At 36.0% G+C, this 24269-nt stretch overlaps 1 protein-coding gene and 2 pseudogenes across 1 annotated transcript; 2 read left to right on the top strand and 1 right to left on the bottom strand.

Moving 5' to 3' along the window:
• Positions 1-1583: 1583 nt before the first annotated feature.
• Positions 1584-2516, top strand: LOC138827958 (olfactory receptor 14J1-like; annotated as a pseudogene).
• Positions 2517-6758: 4242 nt separating this feature from the next.
• On the bottom strand, positions 6759-7118 carry LOC138827957 (10 kDa heat shock protein, mitochondrial pseudogene; annotated as a pseudogene).
• Positions 7119-14726: 7608 nt separating this feature from the next.
• LOC138827956 (olfactory receptor 14J1-like) lies at positions 14727-16716 on the top strand. Its single transcript, XM_070023535.1, has 2 exons — positions 14727-15660; positions 16661-16716. Exons 1-2 carry the CDS (start codon positions 14727-14729, stop codon positions 16714-16716), a joined length of 990 nt encoding a protein of 329 aa, XP_069879636.1.
• The last annotated feature ends 7553 nt before the right edge of the window (positions 16717-24269 follow it).

Raw genomic sequence — 24269 nt, 5'->3', positions numbered from 1 at the left:
ACTAACCCTATTTCTCCTGATTGGCATTTAAGGAAAAACCCCAAGTATAGAAAATCCAAAATATAAGCATTGTTACAGAATATCAAGGTAAAGTTTAATAATCAGGACTATCTGGTGAGTTGTTTAAGAGTACTGTTACATGTTTTCTTAGGAATAGCATACTGAATGACTGAAATAGCTGAACAAAATCTGAGATTCAATACCCAGGACTCAAGGTAAAACATGAAGATGACCACTAACATCTAAGTTTGTAGGAGGCCCACCCTTCAGCAACTTTAAAACTCATTTTAACTTTCTTATGAGACTTTCAGAAGTACATGACTTAGCTAACAAAGTGCTTCTTCCCGTGTGGAGCTCAGACCAGTAGCCCAGGCAGCACCTGAGAGCCTGGCAGGTGTTCAGCTTCCTTCCCAGCTCTCACCTGAGACATTCTGAATCAGAACTTTTCCATATAGAGCATGAGCCCTGAATTTTCAAAATTCTCTAGGCAATCCATAAGTCCTTCAAAGTTGGCAATCATGAAACCACAGGCAACAAAATCTTATATTTGCCACCACACTCTGTCTTTTTATGGAAATCCTAATGATCCCAAATCCAGGTGCCAGAGGGAGAAAGAAAATGCTTTATTTTCCTTCTTTGGAATGTATGTGTTTTCAAAGACACAACTCCATACCTCTGACCAAAAGCTTCAACCAATCCTGTTCTCCAGGAAAGCAATGGTGTTAAAATCTGTGTGATTCTAGAAGAAATGTCAGATATTGTGATGTACTTTCATAGCTACCTGTACACCTAGAAGATAAGTGGTAGGTTTTCAAATCTTGAATGAGGAAGAGGGAAAGACTATGAATATGCTGATAAAACTAAGTCTACAAATTAGTTTGGGAAATCAAGATTTTTAATTTTGAAAAAAAAAAGGAAACATAGCTCTCTGAAAAATGAGCACATTTTGCAGCTCACGCTTTATGTGTATTTATTATACTAATGAGCAATGTATTTAAAACCTTTAAATTCAGTTTATTGATATGTTGTCATTTAAATAAAGAATTTCCAAGCTCTTCAAAGAATCTCTGACACACGTAGGTAATAAAGAAAAACCTTCATGAGCATTAGTTTGATTTAATTATAGTTTTTTGCCAATTGACCCTTTCTGTCTTTTTAAATACATATTCAAGGCCAGGAAACTATGGCTCAAGCCTGGAATCCTAGCTACTCAGAAGCCTGAGATCTGAGGATCATGGTTACAAGCTAGCTCAGGAAGGAATTTCCATGAGATTCTTATCTCCAATTAAACACCACAAAGTTGGAAATGGAACTGTGGCTCAAGTGGTTAAACATTAGTCTTGAATACAGTAACAGTGACAGTGCCCAGGAATTGAGTTCATGGACATACATACACGCACATACACACATACACACACAATAAGTTCATAGTAGTAGTATTAATATATATTATAGTTTTGATATCACAGGTTTATAATCAGCAACTGCAGAAATGAACAGTGCTTAACACATAGGTAGCTTATTTAAGCTTCTTTCACATATGATTTCATTTTCCAGGTGCTAATACAATTTGTATTCTCAGAATGATTTTAGAAAATGAAACTAAAATGAATGGCTTCCTCCTCATGGGGTTTTCAGAGAATCACAATCTGCAGATTTTACAAGCTTGCCTGTTCTTGGTGATGTACCTTTTGGCCTTGACAAGCAACTCCATCATTATCACCATCACAACCCTGGATGAGCACCTCCAGTCTCCCATGTATTACTTCCTGAAGCAACTTTCCCTTCTGGACCTCTCCTTCATCTCTGTCACAGTCCCCCAGTCCATTGGCAATTCCCTCACAGGCAATGGCTATATTTCCTATGCAAAGTGCATGCTCCAGGTGTTCTTCTTCACATCTTTGGCCTGGGCTGAGGTGGCCATTCTCACGGTGATGTCTTATGACCACTATGTAGCCATTTGCTTCCCAATGCTCATCATGGATGCCAGAAGATGTAACAGTGCTATGACAGCTGTATGGGTAAGTGGAGGCATCACAGGAATTTTGTATATGGCTGCCACATGTACTATCACATTCTGTAGAGCCAAAGTAATTCACCACTTCTTCTGTGATGTCCCTCAAATAGTGAAGCTCTCCTGCTCCAATGATTACCTTGCAGTCATTGGAGTGGATAGTCTCATAGCTGTGGCAGCTTAAGCCTGTTTCATCTCCATTGCCCTCTCCTACATCCACATAGTCTCCACAGTTCTAAGAATACCCTCTGCTGAGGGCCGGTCTAAGGTCTTCTCTACCTGTCTGCCCCACCTCTTTGTTGTCTCATTTTTCCTCTCCACAGGCATCTGTGCATATCTCAAACCAACTTCAGATTCTCCAACTGCCTTAGATCTTTTTCTCTCTATCTTTTACACAGTAATTCCCCCAACACTCAACCCTGTTATCTACAGTCTGAGGAATGAGGCCATGAAGAGAGCTGTACAGAAGTTAGTGTTGGACAGACAATGCACTAAGAAATAAATGTTTTTTTTCATGTAATTGATCCATCTTTGATCTTGTACACCAGGAAATTTTTATTAGCAGAATTCCTTAAACATGTAGTGTCAGTGAAAAGCAAGTATTCATAAAGTCCTTTGTGGAATGGCAATTCCTTTGAACACTTACTTAGAGATTATAAAAATATATTTTTAAAAAGTGATATTTTGCCAGGCACCAGTGGCTCATGCCCATAATCCTAGCTACTCGGGAGGCTGACCTCTGACTATTGCACTTCAAAGCCAGCCCAGGCAGGAAAGCTGTGAGACTTTTAATTCCATGAAGCCACCAGAAAATCAGAAGTGGTGCTGAGGCTTAAGTGTTAGCCTTGTGGTGATGAGCTGAGGGACAGCACCCAGACCTAGAGTTCAAGCCCATGACCAACAAAAAAAGTGATTTTTTTCTAGTATATACTATCTCTTCCTAATACATTTGTCTCTTAGAGTGAGTATTCCAGTTTTCCTTAAGAATGAAGATGAGTTTTAACAATCATGGCAAGAAACATTTTCCATAAATAAATTTATATCATACCTTTAATCCACTAGCTCATTAACTATTTAACCCCTTTACAATAACATATGAACACATTATTTACTCTTTGAATTGTGTACCAATGATAGCTTTCTAAACAATTTTTATGTATCAGGCCTTGGGCTTGAACTTAGAGCCTAGGAGCTGTGCCTGAGCTTTTTTGATCAATGGTTAAAACTCCATCACTGTGAGTCACAGAACCACTTCCAGTTTTCTGGTGGTTAATTGGAGATAACAGTTTCAGGGACTTTCTTTTGAGCCATAATCCTCAGATCTCAATCTCCTGAGCAGCTACCATCTCAGGATTAAGAGAATGGCACCCGCTCTACCCAATTTTTGAAATATTGTTTTCATTGATTTGTTGGGGTTTTTTATCCTACTGAATTACATGGAAAGTACATTAACTCCTATGCCTGTTTTTATTTTGAATATTTTATGTAGCTATTAATAATTTTTTGGTGATACTGAGGTTTTAACTCATGGATTCTTATTTGCAAGGAAAGATCTCTACAACTTGAACTGTGCCCCAACTGGTTAAATTTACAACATATGACTGCCATATGACTGTGATCCTCGTACCTATACTGCCTATATACTTAGGATGACAGTAGCATGCTGCCAGACCATGATGAAACGGGGAAGCTCTCACTAGCTCTGTCCTTAAAACATTTTTAAAAAATCTGGTATTTACCTGCAAAGTAGCTGGAATGCAGGGGTACACCTTCTTCATTAGATCTAGGTGGTTTTTTTCTAATTAAATAATATGATGTTGATTCTTGCATGATTTACATTAAAGGTCCATAACGTAATTTTCTCATCTTCTGTTACTCTCCTGGATGCTATTTGAATGTCCTCACTCATTTTGGTAAATATCAGTTCATTCCTGAGATCAATAATCATTCAAAATATATAAGTAATTGGAAAGCTCAAAAGGATTAGCTAGAAGGTTTTCTGAGTAAGAAAAGGAACAGAAGAAACAGAAGAAGCAGGTCATAGAGCCTCCTGAGAGTGTGTAACCCGTAATGCAGAGCCAATGTTTTCTCTATCTATTCTGGAAGCATATTGGGTTTTATCAATTGACTTTTAAAAAGTACCAGGCACTGGTGTCTCATGTCCATAGTCCTAGCTACTCAGGAGAGAGGGGGACCATGCAGTCTGAAGCCAACAAGGGTAGAAAAGTTAGTTAGTGCGGCTCTTATCACCAATTAATCAGCAAAAAGCTGGAAGTAAAGAAGGGGTTGAAGTGATATCAGCAAAAAGTAAATAAAGCTGGCCAAACTTGCACACTTAATTGGGTTCACTCTTAGTTGTACATTTGCATTCCCAATGTCATTAATTTACACAATGATGCACTGACAGCTTTAATTCATTTTTTCCTAGAAATGATACTTTTATAATAAATGAACATTTAAAATTTTTATCCTATGAGGAAGATTTTAAATTCCCTCTGTTGTTCTTAGTGTCACTTTCAACAACTTCTGCTCTTATCATATCTCAATACTTTTTTCACTTATTTTGAAATTTCCTATTTTAAATTACCTATATGGCTTGTCTATACTTAAATTTTGTTTCTTATACAATTATTTAACAGTATTTATCATCATCAAAGTAACAAATTGATCTTGCTCACACTTTCATTTTAAAAATATACATTTGTAATTAAATTTCCTATATTTCATGTCGATCTCTATGCATTTAAAATATCCCAAGAATGAGTAACTGTAACTTAGTTGAAGTTATTCCTGGTTGTGTCAATATTTTATAAGGCAGCCTAAGGAAATTCATTGAAAGCTATTGAATTATAGTAGAGTAAGTAAAGGGTCTAGAGAGTAATAAAGGGGGTTAATAGTAACATACAAGATATAAGAGTATTGAGAACTTAACATAAAATAATGAAAGATATTTTATGAATGAATGATATCAATGGAATATAGGTCTTCCTTAAGGCGACTAATATTGAGAGTGAACAGTGAATAGAGGGGGTAAAAGAAGGAAGTAGAATACAGTGCTAGTACTTATGTACATATATTAACAGTGAAATCTATTGCAATTGCTTTGTGAAGGAGGAAATGGGGATAGAGTGAGTGATAAAGAGAATTCTGATCAAGCATTCTTTTTTTATTGGGGGTAGAGAATCCAGTCGTGGGGCCTGAACTCTGAGCCAGGGCATTGTCCCTCAGCTCTTCAGCTCAGGGCTAGTGCTCTACCATTTGAGCCACAGCACCACTTCTGGCTTTTTTCTTTTTGCATATGTGCTGCTGAGGAATCGAACCCAGGGCCTCATGCGTGCAAGGCAAGCTCTCTACCACTGAGCCACCTTCCCAGCCCATGATCCAGTACTCTTAAGCATGTGTAGAACTGTCACAATGAAACACCCTGTATTACTAATCTGCGCTAATAAAATATATAAAATGAACCTTTTATAATATTTCATGGAAATCAATATTTACTTTAGAAAAGTTGAGGAGGGTTGGCAGTACTGAGGTTTAAACTCATGACTTTGGGCTTGTCAGGCATATGGTGCACTATTTGACCCAGGCCCTCAGCACATATTACTCTGGGTTTTCTGAGATGGGTCTCAATCAGTTGTTTACTTATTTGTTTATATTAGAATTTGAACTCAGGAAAACTTTTTGTTCACAGCTGGCTGTCTACCACTTGAGCCATGTTCCATTGCCTGTTTCTTCTGATTAACTGGAAATAGATTTCTCTGCTTAGGCTGGCTTCAAACTTTGATCTTCAGAGCTCAACCTTCTATCTAGATAAAATTATAGTCATGAGCCATCAGTGCCAAGCTCAATAATTTTTTTCCACCAGGTCAGTAGTTTTATAATTCAAAAAATAGTCAAAATACTCTCAAAGATATTTAAAATTCAACAAATACATTGAATCATAAAGATGTCAACTTTACTAAAATGTTAGTCACTGATCTTCATCTCTTTGGTAATGCATTCTTGCCCTAAACAAACCAAATATAATAAACAAATATAACAAAACAAATCTAGTGTATTGTTTCCCTAAACAAATCAAATACAATAAAAAATTCAAATGTAATACACACATTGTTTATTACATTGTAAAGGTGGTGTTTTCCAATAACTTTTAAGGAAGTTTTGTTATTGAGCATTACACACTCAGTTCTAAATACACCTGAATCACTTTCATGAATAATAACAGAGAACAAGATCCAAACCAAAGAACTTTCAACAGTTCTAAACCAATTCACTGAAAGACTATGTTGAGAGCAACACATCATTGCAGTATCTCATTTATTGTAAATCCAGTGCGGTGTGTCTTAGTCTAAATAATCTCCTCTATGCCAATATCCTACCTAATCATCATAGATATTGGAGATATTGGTGATGGATGCTTGCTCTAGGTTTCTTCTTCAGGTTGTGTTATTATACAATTACTTGTATCAATTCTACAATACCAAGATCTGTTGGATTTTAATAGCCATCAGACTGAATTTACAGCTAAATTTGAGGAGAATTCATATCTTTTGTTTTCATTTACATGTTTTACTTGGAAATGTTTATACCAGAACCATGAAGTTAAACTTTAGAGACAATGGATAGCATTAGTTTAGTTACCAACAAATTATAAAAGGGAAATATGGAAATTATTTATGTGATGAAAGATCTCAGAACTCCCATGGAATGGGCAGCTTCACAGGATGCCATTTTAGTGATGGATTCACTCTACATACTTCCCAAGAATGTCACCATCCCTCAATAAGAAATAATCCTTATCATCTAGAACTACTTTGGTGCCTCCATATTCTGGGAGAAGAACTTTACCACCCACTTTCACATTAACTGGCTGAATGTCCCCACCCTTTCCTTTACAGCCTGATCCCACAGCCACTACTGTGGCTTGCAATACTTTTCCTTGAGATTTTTCTGGAAACATAATGTCTCCTTTGGTTACAGTTTCAGCTGCACTCCTTTCTACCAACACTAGGCCAAAAACAGGAAGGAACTTCCTAAATGCTGTATGGTCATGACTCTTCGCAGTCACTACTTGGACTCCCCAGATTTCATCTCTTAAAAACATCAAATCTGCAGAGCACTGGTGGCTTACGCCTGTAATCCTAGCTACTCATGAGGGTGAGATCTGAATATCACAGTTCAAAGCCAGGCCAGCAAGAAAGTCTACGAGATTCATCTCCAATTAACCACCAGAAAACAGGAAGAGGTGCTGTGGCTTCAGTGGTAGAGCAATACCTTTGAGCTGAAGAGCTCAGGGACAGCATCCAGGCCCAGAATTCAAGCCCAATAACCGAAAATAAAACAAAACATCAAATTTTCCATTCTATTACTCATGCAGTGAGTTCACATCTGTGATCCTAGCTATTTGGGATGTGGAAAAGAGGAGACGGGAAGTTCAAGGCCAGTCCAGGCAAAACATTTTCAAAACCACATCTCCGTCAACAAAAACCTGAACATAAAGGCGTATACTTATTGCTCAGTTTGGGGAAAATTTAAATAGGAGGATCACAGTACAGGCTAGACCAGGCATAAACATAGACTATATCTCAAAAGATACTAAAGGGAAAAGGTTGTGGTTAAGCACCTATCCGGAAAGTGCAAGATACTGAGTCCAAACCACAATACAACAAAAAAAATACATTAACAATCCCAATTCATGAAAATATAAAACCCCCAAATTATTTAAATGTACTTTAGTTTTACCAGCAAAATATACTGTGAATGTCAACTCAGAGATATGGAAAATATTTTATTATATTCATTGAAGTATTTACAGCTTTTCTCAGATACTAAAAATGTTATGAATTCATATTATTCCTAATTAATTTGCCTTAGGTAGTAGGCAATTCACACTGTGCTACTATTTCCTTATACTTTAAAATACAAAACTAGTTACAAATTGTTGTCTTTTGCATTTGCTAGTATTGTGTGCTAGTATTTGAAGTGAAATTTGATAAAATGATATACAAGACAAAGGGTACTAAAAAATGAGAAATATAACTGTGCTTCCACAAGATGACATCTCTTCTATATTGGCCTGTAGGTTGTTCTTAAATCTACTTCTGAGGTCATATGAGTAACTTCCTTGGAGATACTTAATGTATGAGGCTTGGCACATCATTCCAAGACTAAGGTATCTTATATATGATGATGACTATGTATCATTTTTGGCGATTTATTGAAGACAAAGTCACTTCTAGTATTACAATCAAATTTTCCAGCTCTGACAACTGTATTTCAAAAAACAAAAAAAAAAGCTAAAGACTTATTGGCTACATTTTAACTTTTGATTTCTGAAGTATTGCTAATACTTTTTTCTAGAATTGAAGATTAACCACAATAGTGACAAGTTGGTTCCAATTTCAGTAACTCTGTGCTAAGGAAACTGTGATAATTAACAAAGAGTTACCAGAAATACCACACATTATTTTCTTGTTCTTCTTTGGCTTCTTACAGAGCAATAAGCTTTGAGTCTTCAGTAACCATGATCAACTTGACCTCAGAGAGTGGATTCTTCCTCATGAGGTTTTCTGATTTTCAGAATTTACATGTATTTTTAATTGCATTTTTATTCTCTTAAAGTAGTTGTACAATGAGGTTACCATTCAACAAATCAGTTTATAAGTATAATACATCTTCATTGATATCACTACTTTCATCATTATCCCTATTCCACACAACCCAAACCTTTCCCCTTAATTTGCCTAGTTTTATAGCTTATTCATTGAATGTTATGACTGCATTCTCCCACCCTCCGTTCTCTCTTTGTTCACCTAACCCTTCCCCTGACCCAACCCCATACCTTTCAAGCACTAGTTTCTTGGTATTCATGTTGTTTAACTGTTGGTTCATTTTTTAATTCTCCTTTGCAAATACCATACTTTGGTTAATATGTTTGTGTATACTTCCATACAGACCTGTATGTGTTTGCTTGATATTTATAAATTAGATCTAGCTTTCACATATGAAAGAAAGCATGCATCCTTTGTATCTCTGGGCCTGACTTCATTTAACATTATTTTGAGCACTGAAAGCAAACAATTTTAATCGAGAATACTGTATCCAGCCAAGCTTTTATTCATAACCTAAGTGAAAATAACAACATTCCATGACAAACAACTAAAACTACAGAAGATAACTAAAGACATCCCTCATACAGAAAATCAACATGAACATAAATAGGTAGAGAAAATAAACCCTATGTGATAAGCAGATGAACATGGAGGAAAAGAAGAGACAAATCACCAAATCTAGGGGGGTGGGTAATGTGATACCATATACTATGAATCTTAACATCCAATATTAAAGGGCTTGATTCTCCCATCAAAAGACATAGATTGGTAAGTTGGATCAAAAGACAACACTCAACCATCTGTTGTCTACATCAAACCAGTGGGTTGTTTGTTTTTCTTTTCCTGAGTCACAGATCATTATATATCTCGCTTTGAAAATGCTTTGTCTCCAGAATCTGGAGTTTTATATATATATATATATCAACTATAAAATAGTACTATTTCATTGCTAGCTGAGATAACCATCCAGAATCTTCTTTCACCTTACTAAAAACATTGTATTAGTTAATTCCACCCACTGATGTGTAAAGGCTTCTGGAAAGAATATATATAGTGGACATATCACTGAACTAAAAATTTGTGTTGCTCTACTAATTAATGAGTGTGATTCTTTTATCATGGATTTTTTTATTCATTCATGTAATTTTACTTCTAAAGTGTTTGTTCAAAGATTCTGCTTTTTTTTTTAGCTTCTCGGGCTTGAACTCATGGCCTAGACATTATCCCTGAGATTTTTTTTTTGTTCAAGGCTAGTGCTCTACCACTTTGAGCCACAGCTTCACTTCCAGTTTGAGGGGTATTTAATTGGAGATGAGAGTCTCATACATTTTCCTACCCAGGATAGCTTTGTACCCTGATCCTCAGATCTCAGCCTCCTGAGCAACTAAGATTACAGGCATGAGCCACCAGCACCTGGTGATTTTGCTTACTTTGGGGGCGAGGGAGTCCAGTCGTGGTGCCTGAACTCTGGGCCTGGGTGCTGTCCCTCAGCTCAAGGCTAGCGCTCTACCATTTGAGCCAGAGTGCCACTTCCTGCTATTTTTGTCTGCTTATGTGGTGCTGAGGAATCAAAGCCAGGGCCTTGTGCATGCAAGGCAAGCACTCTACCACTGAGCCACCTTCTCAGCCCCAATTTTGATTATTTTTTTTATTGTGAAAATATTGTACAGAGGGGTTACAAATACATGGGCAAGATAATGAGTATATTTCTTATCAAGCATTGTAGCATCCTCCTTTGTTTCCCCTTCCCATCCCATCCTCCCCCCACCCACACACCCAACCCTCCTCCCCCTCCCACCAAAGTTGTAAAGTTCATTTTTGATATAACTAAACGGAAAGACATGGAAAAAATTATATTTAGAGAAGTAAGCCAGGCCCAAAGAAACATAGTCATATGGTTGCTTATTTTCAAGTGAGGATTTTATAGATATTCACTTATGCACATATATCATAATATGTCTGCAAGTATATATAGGGGAATTGATTCATTTGTCTGATATTTATCAATCAAAATGACTTCCTTTTTGATGCACTCTAGATTATTGACTTTTTCTTTTATGATTGTTTTAATGTCTGCACACATACACACACACACACACACACACACACACACACACACACACACACACACACACCTCCTCAAACTTAACAAAGCAACTTTTACTCTTGCTTTAAAAAATTTGTAATTTCAACTTTTTATTCTCTCTAATCGCGTATTGAGTTAAGTTCCCTTTATACAATGTCCATAATGAATTCACTTGTAATTGGTGAAAAATATTGAATTGTGTGCATCCACAGTGTGTTTGTCTATTCATTGTTTTGTGTTTCACCAATTTGCTCCTGCGGATTCTGTCTGAAGAGTGACCATAAACTCAAGCCTTATCCCATCAAAACTGTGGCTGAGGTGATCATAATGTGTGAGTGGTATTTTTTGTCTCGCTGGAAAGTCTTAGGACTACATACATGTCCCAGGCTTTACTATCTGCTCCTTTCACTGGAAATGGATTTGTATTTGCAGACATTCTTACATCTACAAAAAAAAAAAAAAACCTCTACCATGCCAAGATCCATTTGTGTGGAAATTTTAATGGTTCCAAGTCTATAGAGAGGCAGAATATTTCATCATTCAATTTAAAATCATGCATCATAGCCTTCTCTCTTAAAAAAAAAAAAAAAGAAACAGCTCTTCCTCAAGGGAAGCAGTGTGTTTTTAAAAACCCCTGTAATTATAGAGAAGATACATCTGAAGCTGGTATCAGCTTCTCACACGACTACCCAGACATCAAGAACTCTATGGTATGTTTTCCAAGCTGGGATCAAGGAAAAGGTAAAAGATTATGGCAATTCTGACTGAATATTATATTCTTCAAGTTGAATTAACAAAAGCAAAAGTATTCATTCCCACAAGAAAGAGCTGGCCTTAAGAAAATGTGGCCGTGTCTACAAGGTTAGTTCATACAAATAGATTACAATTAGGCACCCTTAGAGGAAAACCAGGAAATTGGAAAAGTTAACATCTCTTGTTTTTCTGTTACTAAAGAGTAGCACTTCTGCAGACAATCACTGGTATCAGTAGGAAAGACAAAGCTTTACATAGATGTTTGCTAATGTTATTGTGGCTTTCCCCTAAAGTTCTAAAGTGCCCTTTGTGAGTGTTCATAGATTTAAAAGGAAGTGGTATGAATTATTGAAGCCAAGGATTGGAATGCATGTCCCCATTGTGTATATAAATGTTCTGAAATTTATATTTCCTATGAAAAGGAGACTAAGGAGGCTTTACTTAAAGAAGAGTAAACTAGTTTTGTGAATTGAAGTCCATATTTTGATGAAATCTATCGTATTGCCCATCACAAAAATGGTCAAAATAGTCAAGGTTCAATTTTTTATTTATAATTTCTTGAAAACCATTTATATCAAGTCTTCACATTCAAATATTAAGTGAATAAAAATTGATGACAATGATGCTTTGTATGATTGAAACATTTTAAAGAACAGTGTCACAAAAATTCAGAACATGGAAAGTAAGTTTTTGTATGCGGAAATAATGTCTCATGATACTCAAGTTAGATTCAACTTGTGACTCATATTTATGGAATAACTATCAAGAGGCTTTCAGATATGGCAGCTAAAGCAACATTTAGAAACTTTTGAAGTTAATTTAGGGGCCATATGCATTGCAATGTGAAGCCACTGATGTCTGACAGGCTGGAGAATATAGAAAAGGAAAGTTTATATGTCAATGTCATTCTTCACAAAAGAGAAGTTGTGAGAAAGACAAAAAGAGATGGGAAAGAGATGGCAAAAGTACCTCGTATACTGATAAGTAATGGGGAAGCACAAGAACTTCAATGTTTGCAATTCTCCTATGTATCTTTCTCAGAATAAGATATGTTTTAACACACACACACACACACACACACACACACACACACACACACACACACACACACACACACACACAACCTAAAATCTCACTTATAGCATTTCACATCGCCTGGAAAGTGGGTAAGTTTCAAGCTACTATCACAGCAGTTTTTTTTCAGTTGTTGACTTAATTCTTAGATGGCAGTAAAAATACACAAAAGTATGTGAGTCATTATTAATGACTACACACATATACATATCCACATTGCACTGAGGGATGAGTTCTTCCAATTTCCATCCTACAATGGTCAAAATTCTGGATCATAAACGAAATAATGTTTCTACTGTTGGTCAGAAATATCAATCAAGTATATCTGCAATCTCTTTCTGAAATTATACAGTGGGTATTTGAATGCTTTCCTTACACTTGAACACCATTTCAAAGTAATTCACTGTATTTCTTTACTGTATCAAGTGGTCAAAATTATTTGATTATGTCATCTGATAACAAATCATATTAAGATCTGTGAAATAAAGCAAAGAATCAAATGGAAGTTACTGTATACCAAAAATATTTCACACAATAAAATTAGACATCAAATGTTTTTAAATTTTTTGTAATATTTTGGTTTGGGGGTTTCATCTGCATGTGTGTGTGTGTGTGTGTGAGAGAGAGAGAGAGAGAGAGAGAGAGAGAGACAGAGAGACAGAGAGACAGAGAGAGACAGAGAGAGAGACAGAGAGACAGAGAGACAGAAACAGAGAGACAGAGTGAGTACATGCACACAGACATATACACTCATTCTGGGTCTCAAACTCAGTGCTTGGGTTTAAACTGAGCTCTCAGAATTTTTTCAAGGCTGGTACTCTACCACTTGAGCCATAGTTCCACTTCTGCCTTTTTTTGTGTGTGTGTGAAAATGCCGTACAGAGGGGCTACAATTACGTGGGCAAAGTAATGAGTACATTTTTTATCAAGCATTGTTGCCTCCTCCTTTGTTTCCGCTTACCATTCTTCTCCCCTGCCAAAGTTGTAAAGTTCGTTTTTCAACATAACGACTTGTACATCTCATGTTGCAATGGATCCACCTTCCCCTCCACAAATTATATCAACATCAAATACAGCAAAAACAGGTTTTAAACCGTGGGGGATGGACATACAAAGCAACAAAGAAATAGCATGAAGGAAAAAAACATTTGAGTCCTTATCTTGGGGTTCATTTCACCTAACATCAACTTATCTCAACATTGCTTGTCTCAGACACATACTAGTTATTGCAAATAAGGGAAAACATGGGACTTATGTTTCTTTGGGCCTGGCTTACTTCACTTAATATAATTTTTTCCAAGTCTTTCCATTTCCTAAGAAAGAATGACATTTCCCCACTTCTGGCTTTTTTGATGGTTAACTGGAATTAAGAGTCTCACAGACTTTCCTGCCCAGGCTGGCTTCAAACCACAATTATCAGATCTTAGCCTCCTGAGTTGCTAGGATTACAGGCGTAAGCCACAATAAGCACCTAGTTCTCAATGTAGTTGTAATGTTGATTTCAGTAGCAAATCAATTAAATAAAATAGTAATAGGAACAGCATTGACTCTATTCATTTGGACCCTGGATCCAAAATAAGCCTTTCAAAATGATGACCATAATCATAATAGCTTATTAGCTATGTACATATGACCTTATAAATTGATGCTAATCAAAATGAACTACAAGATATGGAAAAAAGAGGTCTTTTCCTTTTTTCTTTTTTTAGTGTGCTGTGTGAAGTTATTTTGTTTCTTTCATTCTCCACACTTTGGTTTACCACCTGCTATCACTGTTTTTCGTTTTGGTACCATTGTTTTTTAATGTAAGTTTATCTGAGTTGGAAATGGGAAGGGGAATCAGAAATATTTGACGCAAATTGTATTCATTTCCTTTCTTATTTGACTGTAACTCCTCTGTACATGACCTTTACAATACAAAATGATAAATAAACATGTGACCTCCACCCCCCAAAATGACAACTGTATTGTTGGCTAGGAAGGATTCAGGAATGAAGAATATTCAAACAACTCAAGCTTTAATGATAAATATCACAGTTTCTCAAAAATCTAGCTGAGGAATACCAATTCATTAACCATTAATTATTGAAATACATAATGATAAATAAATGAATAACAGTTTTTAGTGTTTTATTTAATTTACCAAACCTTTTGTTTTCCAGGTGCTGCCACAATTTGTATTTTCAAAATGATTACAGCAAATGAAACCAAAATGAATGGGTTCCTCCTCATGGGGTTTTCTGAGAATCACAAGCTGCAGATTTTACAAGCTTGCCTGTTCTTGGTGATGTACCTTTTGGACTTGACAAGCAACTTCATCATCATCACCATCACAACCCTGGACGAGCATCTCCAGTCTCCCATGTATTACTTCCTGAAGCAACTTTCCCTCATGGACCTCTCCTTCATCTCTGTCACAGTCCCCCAGTCCATTCATAATTCCCTCACAGGCAATGGCTATATTTCCTATGCTCAGTGCATGCTCCAAGTGTTCTTCTTCACGTCTTTGGCCTGGGCTGAGGTGGCCATTCTCACAGTGATGTCTTATGACCGCTATGTAGCCATTTGCTTCCCACTGCACTATGAACTCATCATGGATGCCAGAAGATGTAAGAGTGCTGTGATAGCTGTATGGGTAAGTGGCGGCATCTCAGGAATCTTGTATACAGCTGCCACATTTTCTATCACAATCTGTGGAGCCAAAATAATCCACCAGTTCTTCTGTGATATCCCCCAGTTGATCAAGCTCTCCTGCTCCAATGATTACCTTGCACTCATTGGAGTGGTTGCATTCATGGCTGTGGTAGCTTTAGCCTGTTTCATCTCCATTGTTCTCTCCTATATCCACATATTCTCCACGGTTCTAAGAATACCCTCTGCTGAAGGCCGGTCTAAGGTCTTCTCCACTTGCCTGCCCCACCTTTTTGTTGTCTCATTTTTCCTCTCCACAGGCATCTGTGCATATCTCAAACCAACTTCAGACTCTCCAACTGCTCTGGACCTTACGTTATCCATCTTTTACGCAATAATACCTCCAACATTCAACCCTATAATCTACAGCCTGAAGAATCAATCCCTAAAGAAAGCTTTAGGGAAGTTACTGCTGGGTAGCTATTTCACTGGGGAAATAGCTTATCTCCAGCATTGTTAGTGTGTTTACAATAGTACCCATATGTGCTCCTTTAGTAACTGCAATTTCTTCATCATTTAATGACAATGGACAGCAGTAATGTCTCTTCTATAGATTAGTGATATAATATATGTGTGTGTTCATTATATAAACTCTCCATTCCATTTTTTAAGTCACTGAAGCAATTTTGTTCTTTTAAAATAAAAAAGTTAACAACTGTGACTTTATCATTTAGGTCCAATACTTTCTAATATCCCCAATATAAAAACACCCAAATATCCACACGTGAACACAACAACAGCCAAGGTACATTGAGATAAACCAGGAGTGTGCAAAATTACAATGACAACTAGAAAATAAAGTCATAATATCTACCAACAACCCAACTCATAATTTTTACAAAAATCTTCTAATTTCAAATGGCCATTTAAAAACTATTGTGTTTTACAGATCACTTTTACATACCAGTACAATTATGTATTTCATTACTAAATTCATCAGCAAAATTTACCTACTGTATTTCTCTTGAATCCATAAGATTCAATATAATTTATAAGAAAATAATTTGTCTTTAACAATTTGACATATAGTAGTTATTTTCAGTGTATTATCTTATAATTCATGGTAAAAACTTAACAGCTTACCTCTTCTCAAGTCCAACAAACAATACCATAAATTCTCAAACTCTTCAACTTGACCATATTGTTTCCAAATCTGTGAAACCATTTATGTATATATCAGCAAAAGTATGGCCATGTCACTCTATAACTTACATGATTTTATCATTTTGTGATTCAAGTATTTCAAAATATTGTGCCTGAAACACAAATACTTGCACTAGCTAACATCAATAGAAAGTGGTCAGTATATTTTATATTTACAATACTTTACCATTCCTAATATTTTCAAATGTTTAATGACTAAGAAAAAATTATTTTCTAGATTATTTATCATAGTTTAAACATTTCATTTTTCTTTTATGGAAGTCTTCATAAAGATATTATGCCCAGTTTTGAATAACCAACAATTTTTTCATATTTCTTTTTAAAATTTTTACTGTGAAGATCATGTACAGAGGGTTACAATTACATAAGTCAGGTATTGAATACATTACTTTATGAACAATGTCACCTCTTCTCTTGTTTCCTCCCAGTTTTTTCCCTCTTGACCTGCCACTCCCACACATTTCAAAGTTCATTTCCAAAGTAGTGTCTAGTAAGTATCATTGCTAAGTTGATTTACTGTTTGTCCCATTTCTATGTTTCTCCTTACCCTCCCCAAATATTAGGTGGTGCCAAGTTGATTTACTGTTTGTCCCATTTCTATGTTTCCCCGTACCCTCCCCAAATATTAGGTGGATGTAGGTCTGTGTGTTCATTTCTGGGTCTTCTATTCTTTTAGTCCTCAGGTCTATTCTTGTGCCAGTACTAAACTGTGTTTATTACCATGGCCTTGAAATAGAGTTTGAAGTTTGGTATTGATATTCCTCCAGCACTGTTCTTCCTGCTAAGGATTGTTTTTGCTAATCAAGGTCTTCTGTTATTCCATATGTATTTTTGCATTGCTTCTTCTATATTATTGAAGAATATTGTTAAGATTTTTGATGAGTATTGTATTAAATTTATGGATAGCTATGCATAAATGGATATCCACAAATGGCTATTGCCAGTTTCATGATATTAATGTTTCCAGTCCAAAAGCATGGAAGTCTTTCTATTTCCTTTCTCAAGTTTTAAAGTTTTCATCATAGAGTCCTTCACATGTTTTGTTAATTCCTAAGTATTTTGGAGACTATTACAAATGTAGTTTGCTTTCCTGACTTCAATCTTGCTCTTTTCATTGTTGGCATACAGAAAAGCTGCTGAGTTTTTGTGGGTTAATTATATACCCTGCTATTTTGGCAGTTTCAAATCAGCTCAAGGAACTTGAGAGAGGAATCTACAGGGTTCTTTTTTTTTGTCAGTCATACAGCTTGAACTCTGGGCCTGGGTGCTGACCCTGAACTCTTCAGCTCAAGGTGAGCACTCTACTACTTGAGCCACAGTGCAATTTCCAGTTTTCTGGTGATTAATTGGAAATAAGATTTTCACAGACTTTCCTGCCCAGGCTGGCTTTGAACTTCAGTCCTCAGATCTCAGCTTCCTGAGTAGCTAGGATTACAGGCTTTAGCCACTGGCATCCAGTTTATAGAGTTCTTTACAGAATCATGCCATCTGCAAAGAGGGATAGTTTTACCTCTTCTTTCCCTATTTGCATCCCATTTTTGTTTATTTCTTGCGTTATTGCTCTTGCTAGAAATTCCTGTACTGTGCTATATTGAAGAACAATAGAGAGATTAGACTCATTCTTGATTTTGGAAGAAATTGTTTCAACTTTGCACCATTAAAGATAATGCTGGCTTTAAGTTTGCCATATAGTACCTTTATTATATTGAAGAATGTTCCATGGATTACTAGCTTCTCCAGATTTTTATCATAAAGGGGTGTTGCATCTTGTCACCTTTTCTGCATCTGTTGAGATGGTTTTGTTCTTGCTCCTGTTGATGTGTTGAATTACGTTAATAGAATTGCACATATTTAATCCTGTTTGATCATAGTGTATGATTTTTTGGTTAGTTTTTGAATTCGGTTGGCCACAACTTTATTATGTTCAGCAAAGGGATGAGTCTATAGTTCTCTTCCTTTGATGAGTTCCTGTCTGGTTTTGGAACGTGGACTATGCTGGCTTTCATAGAATGAGTTTGGTAGTGATCTTTCCCTTTCAATTTCATTGAAGAGTTGGAGGAGTATTGGAGTTCTCTTTTGAAGACTTTGTATAATTCAGCTGTGAATACATGTGGTCCTGGGCTTTTCTTGGATAGGAGGTCTTTTATTGCCATTTCTATTTAATTTCCATATCTCTTAATGTCGATTATTTTCATGTCTTTTATTTTTAAGCCAGCTCCATAAAATCAGTTGAGGGACTCAGAAGGTGGCTCAGTGGTAGAGTGCTTGCCTTGCATGCATGAGGCCCTGGGCTCAATCCCTCAGCGCTACATAAGCAGAAAAAGCTGGAAGTGGTGCTGTAGCTCAAGGTGTAGAGCTCTAGCCTTGGGCTGAGCTGAGGGACAGCGCCTAGGCTCAAAGTTCAGGCACAACAAACAAAAATAAATAAATAAATAAATAAATAAATAAAGTCAGTTGAGCTGGACCATGATCATAATTTACACTCTCATAGCTGAAGTAACAGACATGCACTACTGTGCTCATCTCCTATTGGTTAAAGTAAGGTCTGGAGAACTTTTGTCTGAGCTAGTAAAATAAGTCAGGTTAAGAAAAACAAAGGTGGGTTATTTTCCCTCCTATGTGGACACTAAAGCTAAAATACAAACATATATGAACATATAGGATACAATGTATTTCAGAGAGAAGGCATGTTGGAATAAAAAAAAAGAAAAAAAAAGAGGTGACAGGACATCAGTCAAGCCAAGAGAAACAGAAGAGTGAAAAGGAGGCTGAAAAATAATCCCAGATCCTTCATCAAGAGGGAGATGTAAATAAAAAACAGAAAAAAAAAAAAAAGAAAGGGCAGCACTTCTGGAAACAGAACAGCAATCTTCCTACAAAATAAACCAATATATCCCACACACTTTAAACTCATAATTGAGATTAGGTGTGATAATGACTTGTCCTATAAGACAAGCAGGACAAACATAGTTTATGGCTTCTAATATCGCAGAAAGGTATAGAGTGAGGCATTATCATGAAAGGTAGCATCTTGTTCCATATTGAATCACACTGGGGAATTACATTGGACTACAATTAGGACAAAACAGTAGGTCAGAGAGCATATGAACACATGGTCATAATGTCAGGGTTGGAGATGACCATAGAGAAAAGGGAGAGATCTGATATCTACCTACTGAGAAGTTTAAACCGTGGATAACTTGTCCAGTGAAGGGCATGGTCCCACCTGATATGGAATCAGTCTATCCCTTAGATGTCACTGTGGAAATAGAGTACAGCTCACATGGCCTCAGAAAAGTAAACACTACATGTGTTTCTGCTAGGTATGATTGACAGCTATCTAGATCTTTCAAATCATTCAAATTCCCTGGTCTCTTCTTTCTGACAGGTCTTGAAGGATGTCTGGTCATGTTAGGAAAGTCTTAAGAGCAGCTTTGTCCTAGATTCTTGTATTTATTTCCAGGCAGGACTAAGAGCTTCGTACCTTAAACTGAAGTAGATCTAAGTAAAGTATAATTTTTTTTAAAGTGCACTGTGTGATTTTATAGAAATACCACAAGTAACCATCACCACACCCATATTACAAAAACATGCCAGTTCAAAAATAGAGTAATAAAATATCATCCACAAATATTGTTTGCACCATTCCATGTATGTAAGAATAGTTCAAATTATACCAATTCAAAAATGTGACATGACACATAAATAGAACAAAAATCATATGATCAACTCAATAGATACAACCAAATCTGTAACAAAATTCAATATCCGTTTGGGATAAAATCCGTTGAGAAACTAAGAACACAAAGAATGTCCCTTTAAATAACAAGGGTTATTTATGCACAACCTAACCTTGTGCTAAATGAAAAAATTGAAATCATTGCCTCTGAAGCTCGAAAGGAGGCAAACATGTCTACCTCTGCATTCTTATTGAATAGTGTTTGAATTCTGAGCTAGATCAATAAAGCAAGAGAAAGAAAGAACTGGGATACAAGCAGGAAATAAAGACATCAAGTTATTCCTATTTACGGATGATAGGCTCTTGTACAGAAAAAACCCAATACCTTCAAAGGTAGGAGGAATACTCAGAAATCACCGAGAGAATGTGGTTTTACATTTATTTCCAATAACTTAGAAAGCTGCTGCAAATATTTTAGTAAATTTCAATGTATCTTCCCAAGTGTGATCTTGCCAGGTGACAATGCTCCTTTAAGAGGATTTCACAATTCTTTTAATCACTCTGTCACATATTTGCATTCGCTATATCACATATCATTCACTATCACATTTTCATATCCTTAGCCATCATAACGGATCACCAACCTAAGGGCTCCAAATCTGAGATAAATCCATATAAATCCATATAAATCCAGTTTCATAGATGAATATAAGCATTAATTTCTAGTTTTACAACAGGCCTGAAATTTCAGATTCATGTATGTAGGGAAAAATAAGTATATTTATTTTTAGAAATACATGGCGTTAACCAAGTGTTCTCCACATGTGGTGCTCAGACCATTTACAGCAGCATCTAGGTTTCTGGCAGACATTCAACTTCCTGGGTGTCCCCTGAGACCATTTGCATCCAAATTTCTGAGTGTGGATCGCGGTTTCCTGAGTTTTAACAAGCTCTCCTGGCAATTTACATATCATGGGCACACTGGGAGCCACCGAAGTGGGACAAATATTACAGCCTACCAAACCATTCCTCACTAGTGTGGAGACCTTAATCTCTCAGGTGATAGTGTTGCAGAATATTTTTGTCATTTAGTTCAAAGTTCCAGTTCCAAAAATATTCTAGCACTCAAACAAAGAAAACTTGAACAAACTTTTTCTCTAGGGAAATAAAAACATGGTTTAAAAAATATGTGGGATTAGAGAGGAGAAATGTTAGAAGCTCATGATCATCTTCGATATCTACTAGCAGACTAAGGACACTGGTGGTGAGTTTTTCCATTTTGGGGGTAAGAAAAGAGGGAAAGGTTTTATGACAAACCTAATATGCTTCATAGTGTATTTAGAAAATAAGACCATAAATTTAAACAAAGAAAGAAGCTTACCTCCCTAATGAGCAGATTAATGAAGTCTGCATATTTTGTTCTCATAAATGTATTTAAATTAATGGGCTACATATGAGAAACCTGTAAAGGGAAAAAGAGCTTATGATTATGTGTTTATGTATGTAAAACATCTATAAAAACTTCTTTAACATCTCTGATGTTATTTGGGGGACAAAACTTTAGATGTATATACATGGAAGGTAATTGTGGCTGTTCTGTGTTCTTTCATGCTTTTTATTAGTATTGATAAATTTTACATGTAAGTAATCAGTTAAATAAGCAAAGGCCAAGGCCTAGAGTTTACATCTCAATTCGTTTATGTAAGAATTCTGACACATAATGTTTAACCTGTTAAAATACAGATTCAAATATTAAATGGTGTGGTCTGTTTTGGGGGTTGAATTCAGTCTGGGCACTGTCCGTGAGCTTTCAGTTTAGTACGCAAGGCTAGCACTCTAACACTTGAGCCACTTCTCCACTTTCATTTAACTGGAAATAAAAGTCTCATAGACTTTCCTGCCCAGGCTGTCTTTGAACCAGGATCCTCAGATTTCAGCCTTCTGAGTAACTAGAACTACTGGCATGAGCCACCAGCACCTAGGCATTCAAATACTGAATTTATATGGTAGCAATCACATGAAAATACTTTGTGAAATTTATATTATGATAGATTCACCCTGGCATGGTTACCTGACCTATAAAAACAAACACTCAAAATTTCTGTTTAATTACTTCTGTATTGAGACTGCTTGTATAAATTTGGCAGCTTAAAATACAAAATAAAACAAAATTAAATATGGAAAAGAAATCTGTTTATCATCTTATAAACTTGAAGAAAAGATGGTAGGAAAAAAGCAGAACATGGAGCAAGGTACAATGGTCCTTGATCTGTTTATCTACCTAGTTGGCTGGCAGAAACAGCAGGACTACCAGTTCTAGTCCATCCTGGGCAAAGTGAGTAAGATTTTGTTGCAAAACCAAAATGGAAAGGAAAGTGCTCAAATTTAATCTCAACCATAGTGCCCTTGATTAAAAATCACATGAATTTGGGGTCAAGGCCCATTGTTATAACAAAAAATAAAATAAAATTTAGAACCTAGAAACAAAAAAGTTATGTCAAAATGCTAATCTGATCTCTAATGCTTCATATTTTCTCACATTGTTTGATATTTGAGTAAATTTGAGAACACTCTAGGTAAAATAAATCTGTTTCATAGTTACAAGATAAGAGTCATGAGATCTTCAAGTGTGGCAGTTAAAACAAAAATTGAAATCTTTTAATATACTTAACAACCAGCTAGGTGCCAGTGGCTCTCGCCTGTAATCCTCAGGAGACTGAGATCTGAGGATCACAGTTCAAAGCCAGCCCAGGGAGGTAAGTCCGAGAGACTTTTATCTCCAATTAACGACCAGAAAACAAGAAGTGGAGTTGTGGCTCAAGTGGTAGAGTGCTAGCCTTGAGCTGTAGAGACCAGGTACAGTTTCCAGGCCCAGAGTTCAAGCCCCATGACAGACAAAAAACAACAACAACAACAATAACAACAACAACTTAACAACAATTTGTATTGCAATCTGAAGCTAGTGAAGTGTCCCAGTCAATAAAATCAAAATGCTAAATTCATTCTCCAACAGAGCAAAGATGAGGAGGAGCCACAATGATTCTGCACTGTTAATAGAAAAAGCAGGAATAAGATGATAAAAAGTGCTCTTTCAGTTTGGTCAGTAATCAAAGTAGAGTCTTCACCTCATAGTTTAATAGTCTCTAAATGTCATTTCTAAAAGGATGATTTGTTGAGCCACAAAAAGCTATCAGGTGAGATTTTATATGGTTTAGAACAAACACTATTAAAGACTGATATAGAAAATTTTGCATTTGTTACTTAGAATGGAAGAGTATATGATAACATTAGCTCAATTACTAATTAATCCTTAAATGCTAATATAGAAGTTAGTGACAGAAGAACAAATGGGTATTTCCATTCTATAAAGTACAAAATCCTGCCTAAGGAACTAGAAAGCCTCCCTTCTCTGAAATGTTGATTACTATCTATCTCTAGCCTCTTCCTAAATATGTTTAGTGGATATATTTTCTGTTGACTTTAAAACTATACCAGAGCAACTGAGATAAAAGTTAGATGTAAAGATAAAAAGAAATTTAAAGAAAGAACTGTCTTTTTGTAAAGGTCCTTTGTAGTATACAATGAACACCAATTTGATTGTCTCACCTGAAGTGTAAATAAAGAGCAGTTAAAGCAACTCAAGGACAGCGATGGGAGGGAGGGAATGAGAGGGAAAGAGGAAAAAGCAAAGGGAAAGAAAAGGAAAAGGAAAGAAATTACATATCACCCAATGTGGAAGAAATAGTTGTACTGTCAATGCTCATAGAATTCACAAACTTTATAGACCATGATGAGGACAATTTGCCTTGTGAAGGTTAAAATGTGTTTGTGACTTTCAGTATTATTAACCCACAATACTGTGAAATTTGTGAAATTTATGTAATCACTTAATCTCAATAAAAAATTATTTTAAAAAGTGTTGAAAGAGAGCTTACTAGATATGTCATACAATCAAATGAGATACCAAAATGAGAGTAGAATGTAGCTCCTTTCTCTTGTTTGTTTTTTAAATAACATATCAACCTAATTAACTGTAATTAAAAGGGCAATTATATTACCTATTTCAGCCTTTGGTTCCAAAATAATGGAACCTCTCAAGGAAATGATCATATTGTTATCTAGCAAGTAAAGAGGTATTAGTTAATCATAGCTAATACATAATATGTAATATGTAATAAGTAACACAAATAATAAGTA

The sequence above is a fragment of the Dipodomys merriami genome, unplaced genomic scaffold (genome assembly GCF_024711535.1).
Source record: "Dipodomys merriami isolate MVZ:Mamm:240054 unplaced genomic scaffold, mDipMer1.0.p SCAF_16, whole genome shotgun sequence".
In the NCBI taxonomy this organism is placed as follows: domain Eukaryota; kingdom Metazoa; phylum Chordata; class Mammalia; order Rodentia; family Heteromyidae; genus Dipodomys; species Dipodomys merriami.
Note: the sequence above shows the minus strand (reverse complement) of the source record. Positions and strands in the feature narration are given on the sequence as shown.

What these genes read in the sequence shown, in the direction of transcription:
- LOC138827956 (XM_070023535.1), top strand. Translation starts at nt 14,727, where the DNA reads ATGATTACAGCAAATGAAACCAAAATGAATGGGTTCCTCCTCATGGGG. An exon ending in GCTGGGTAGCTATTTCACTG is followed by an intron (nt 15,661 to 16,660) that starts GGGAAATAGCTT and finishes TGGAAGTCTTCA; the next exon opens with TAAAGATATTATGCCCAGTT.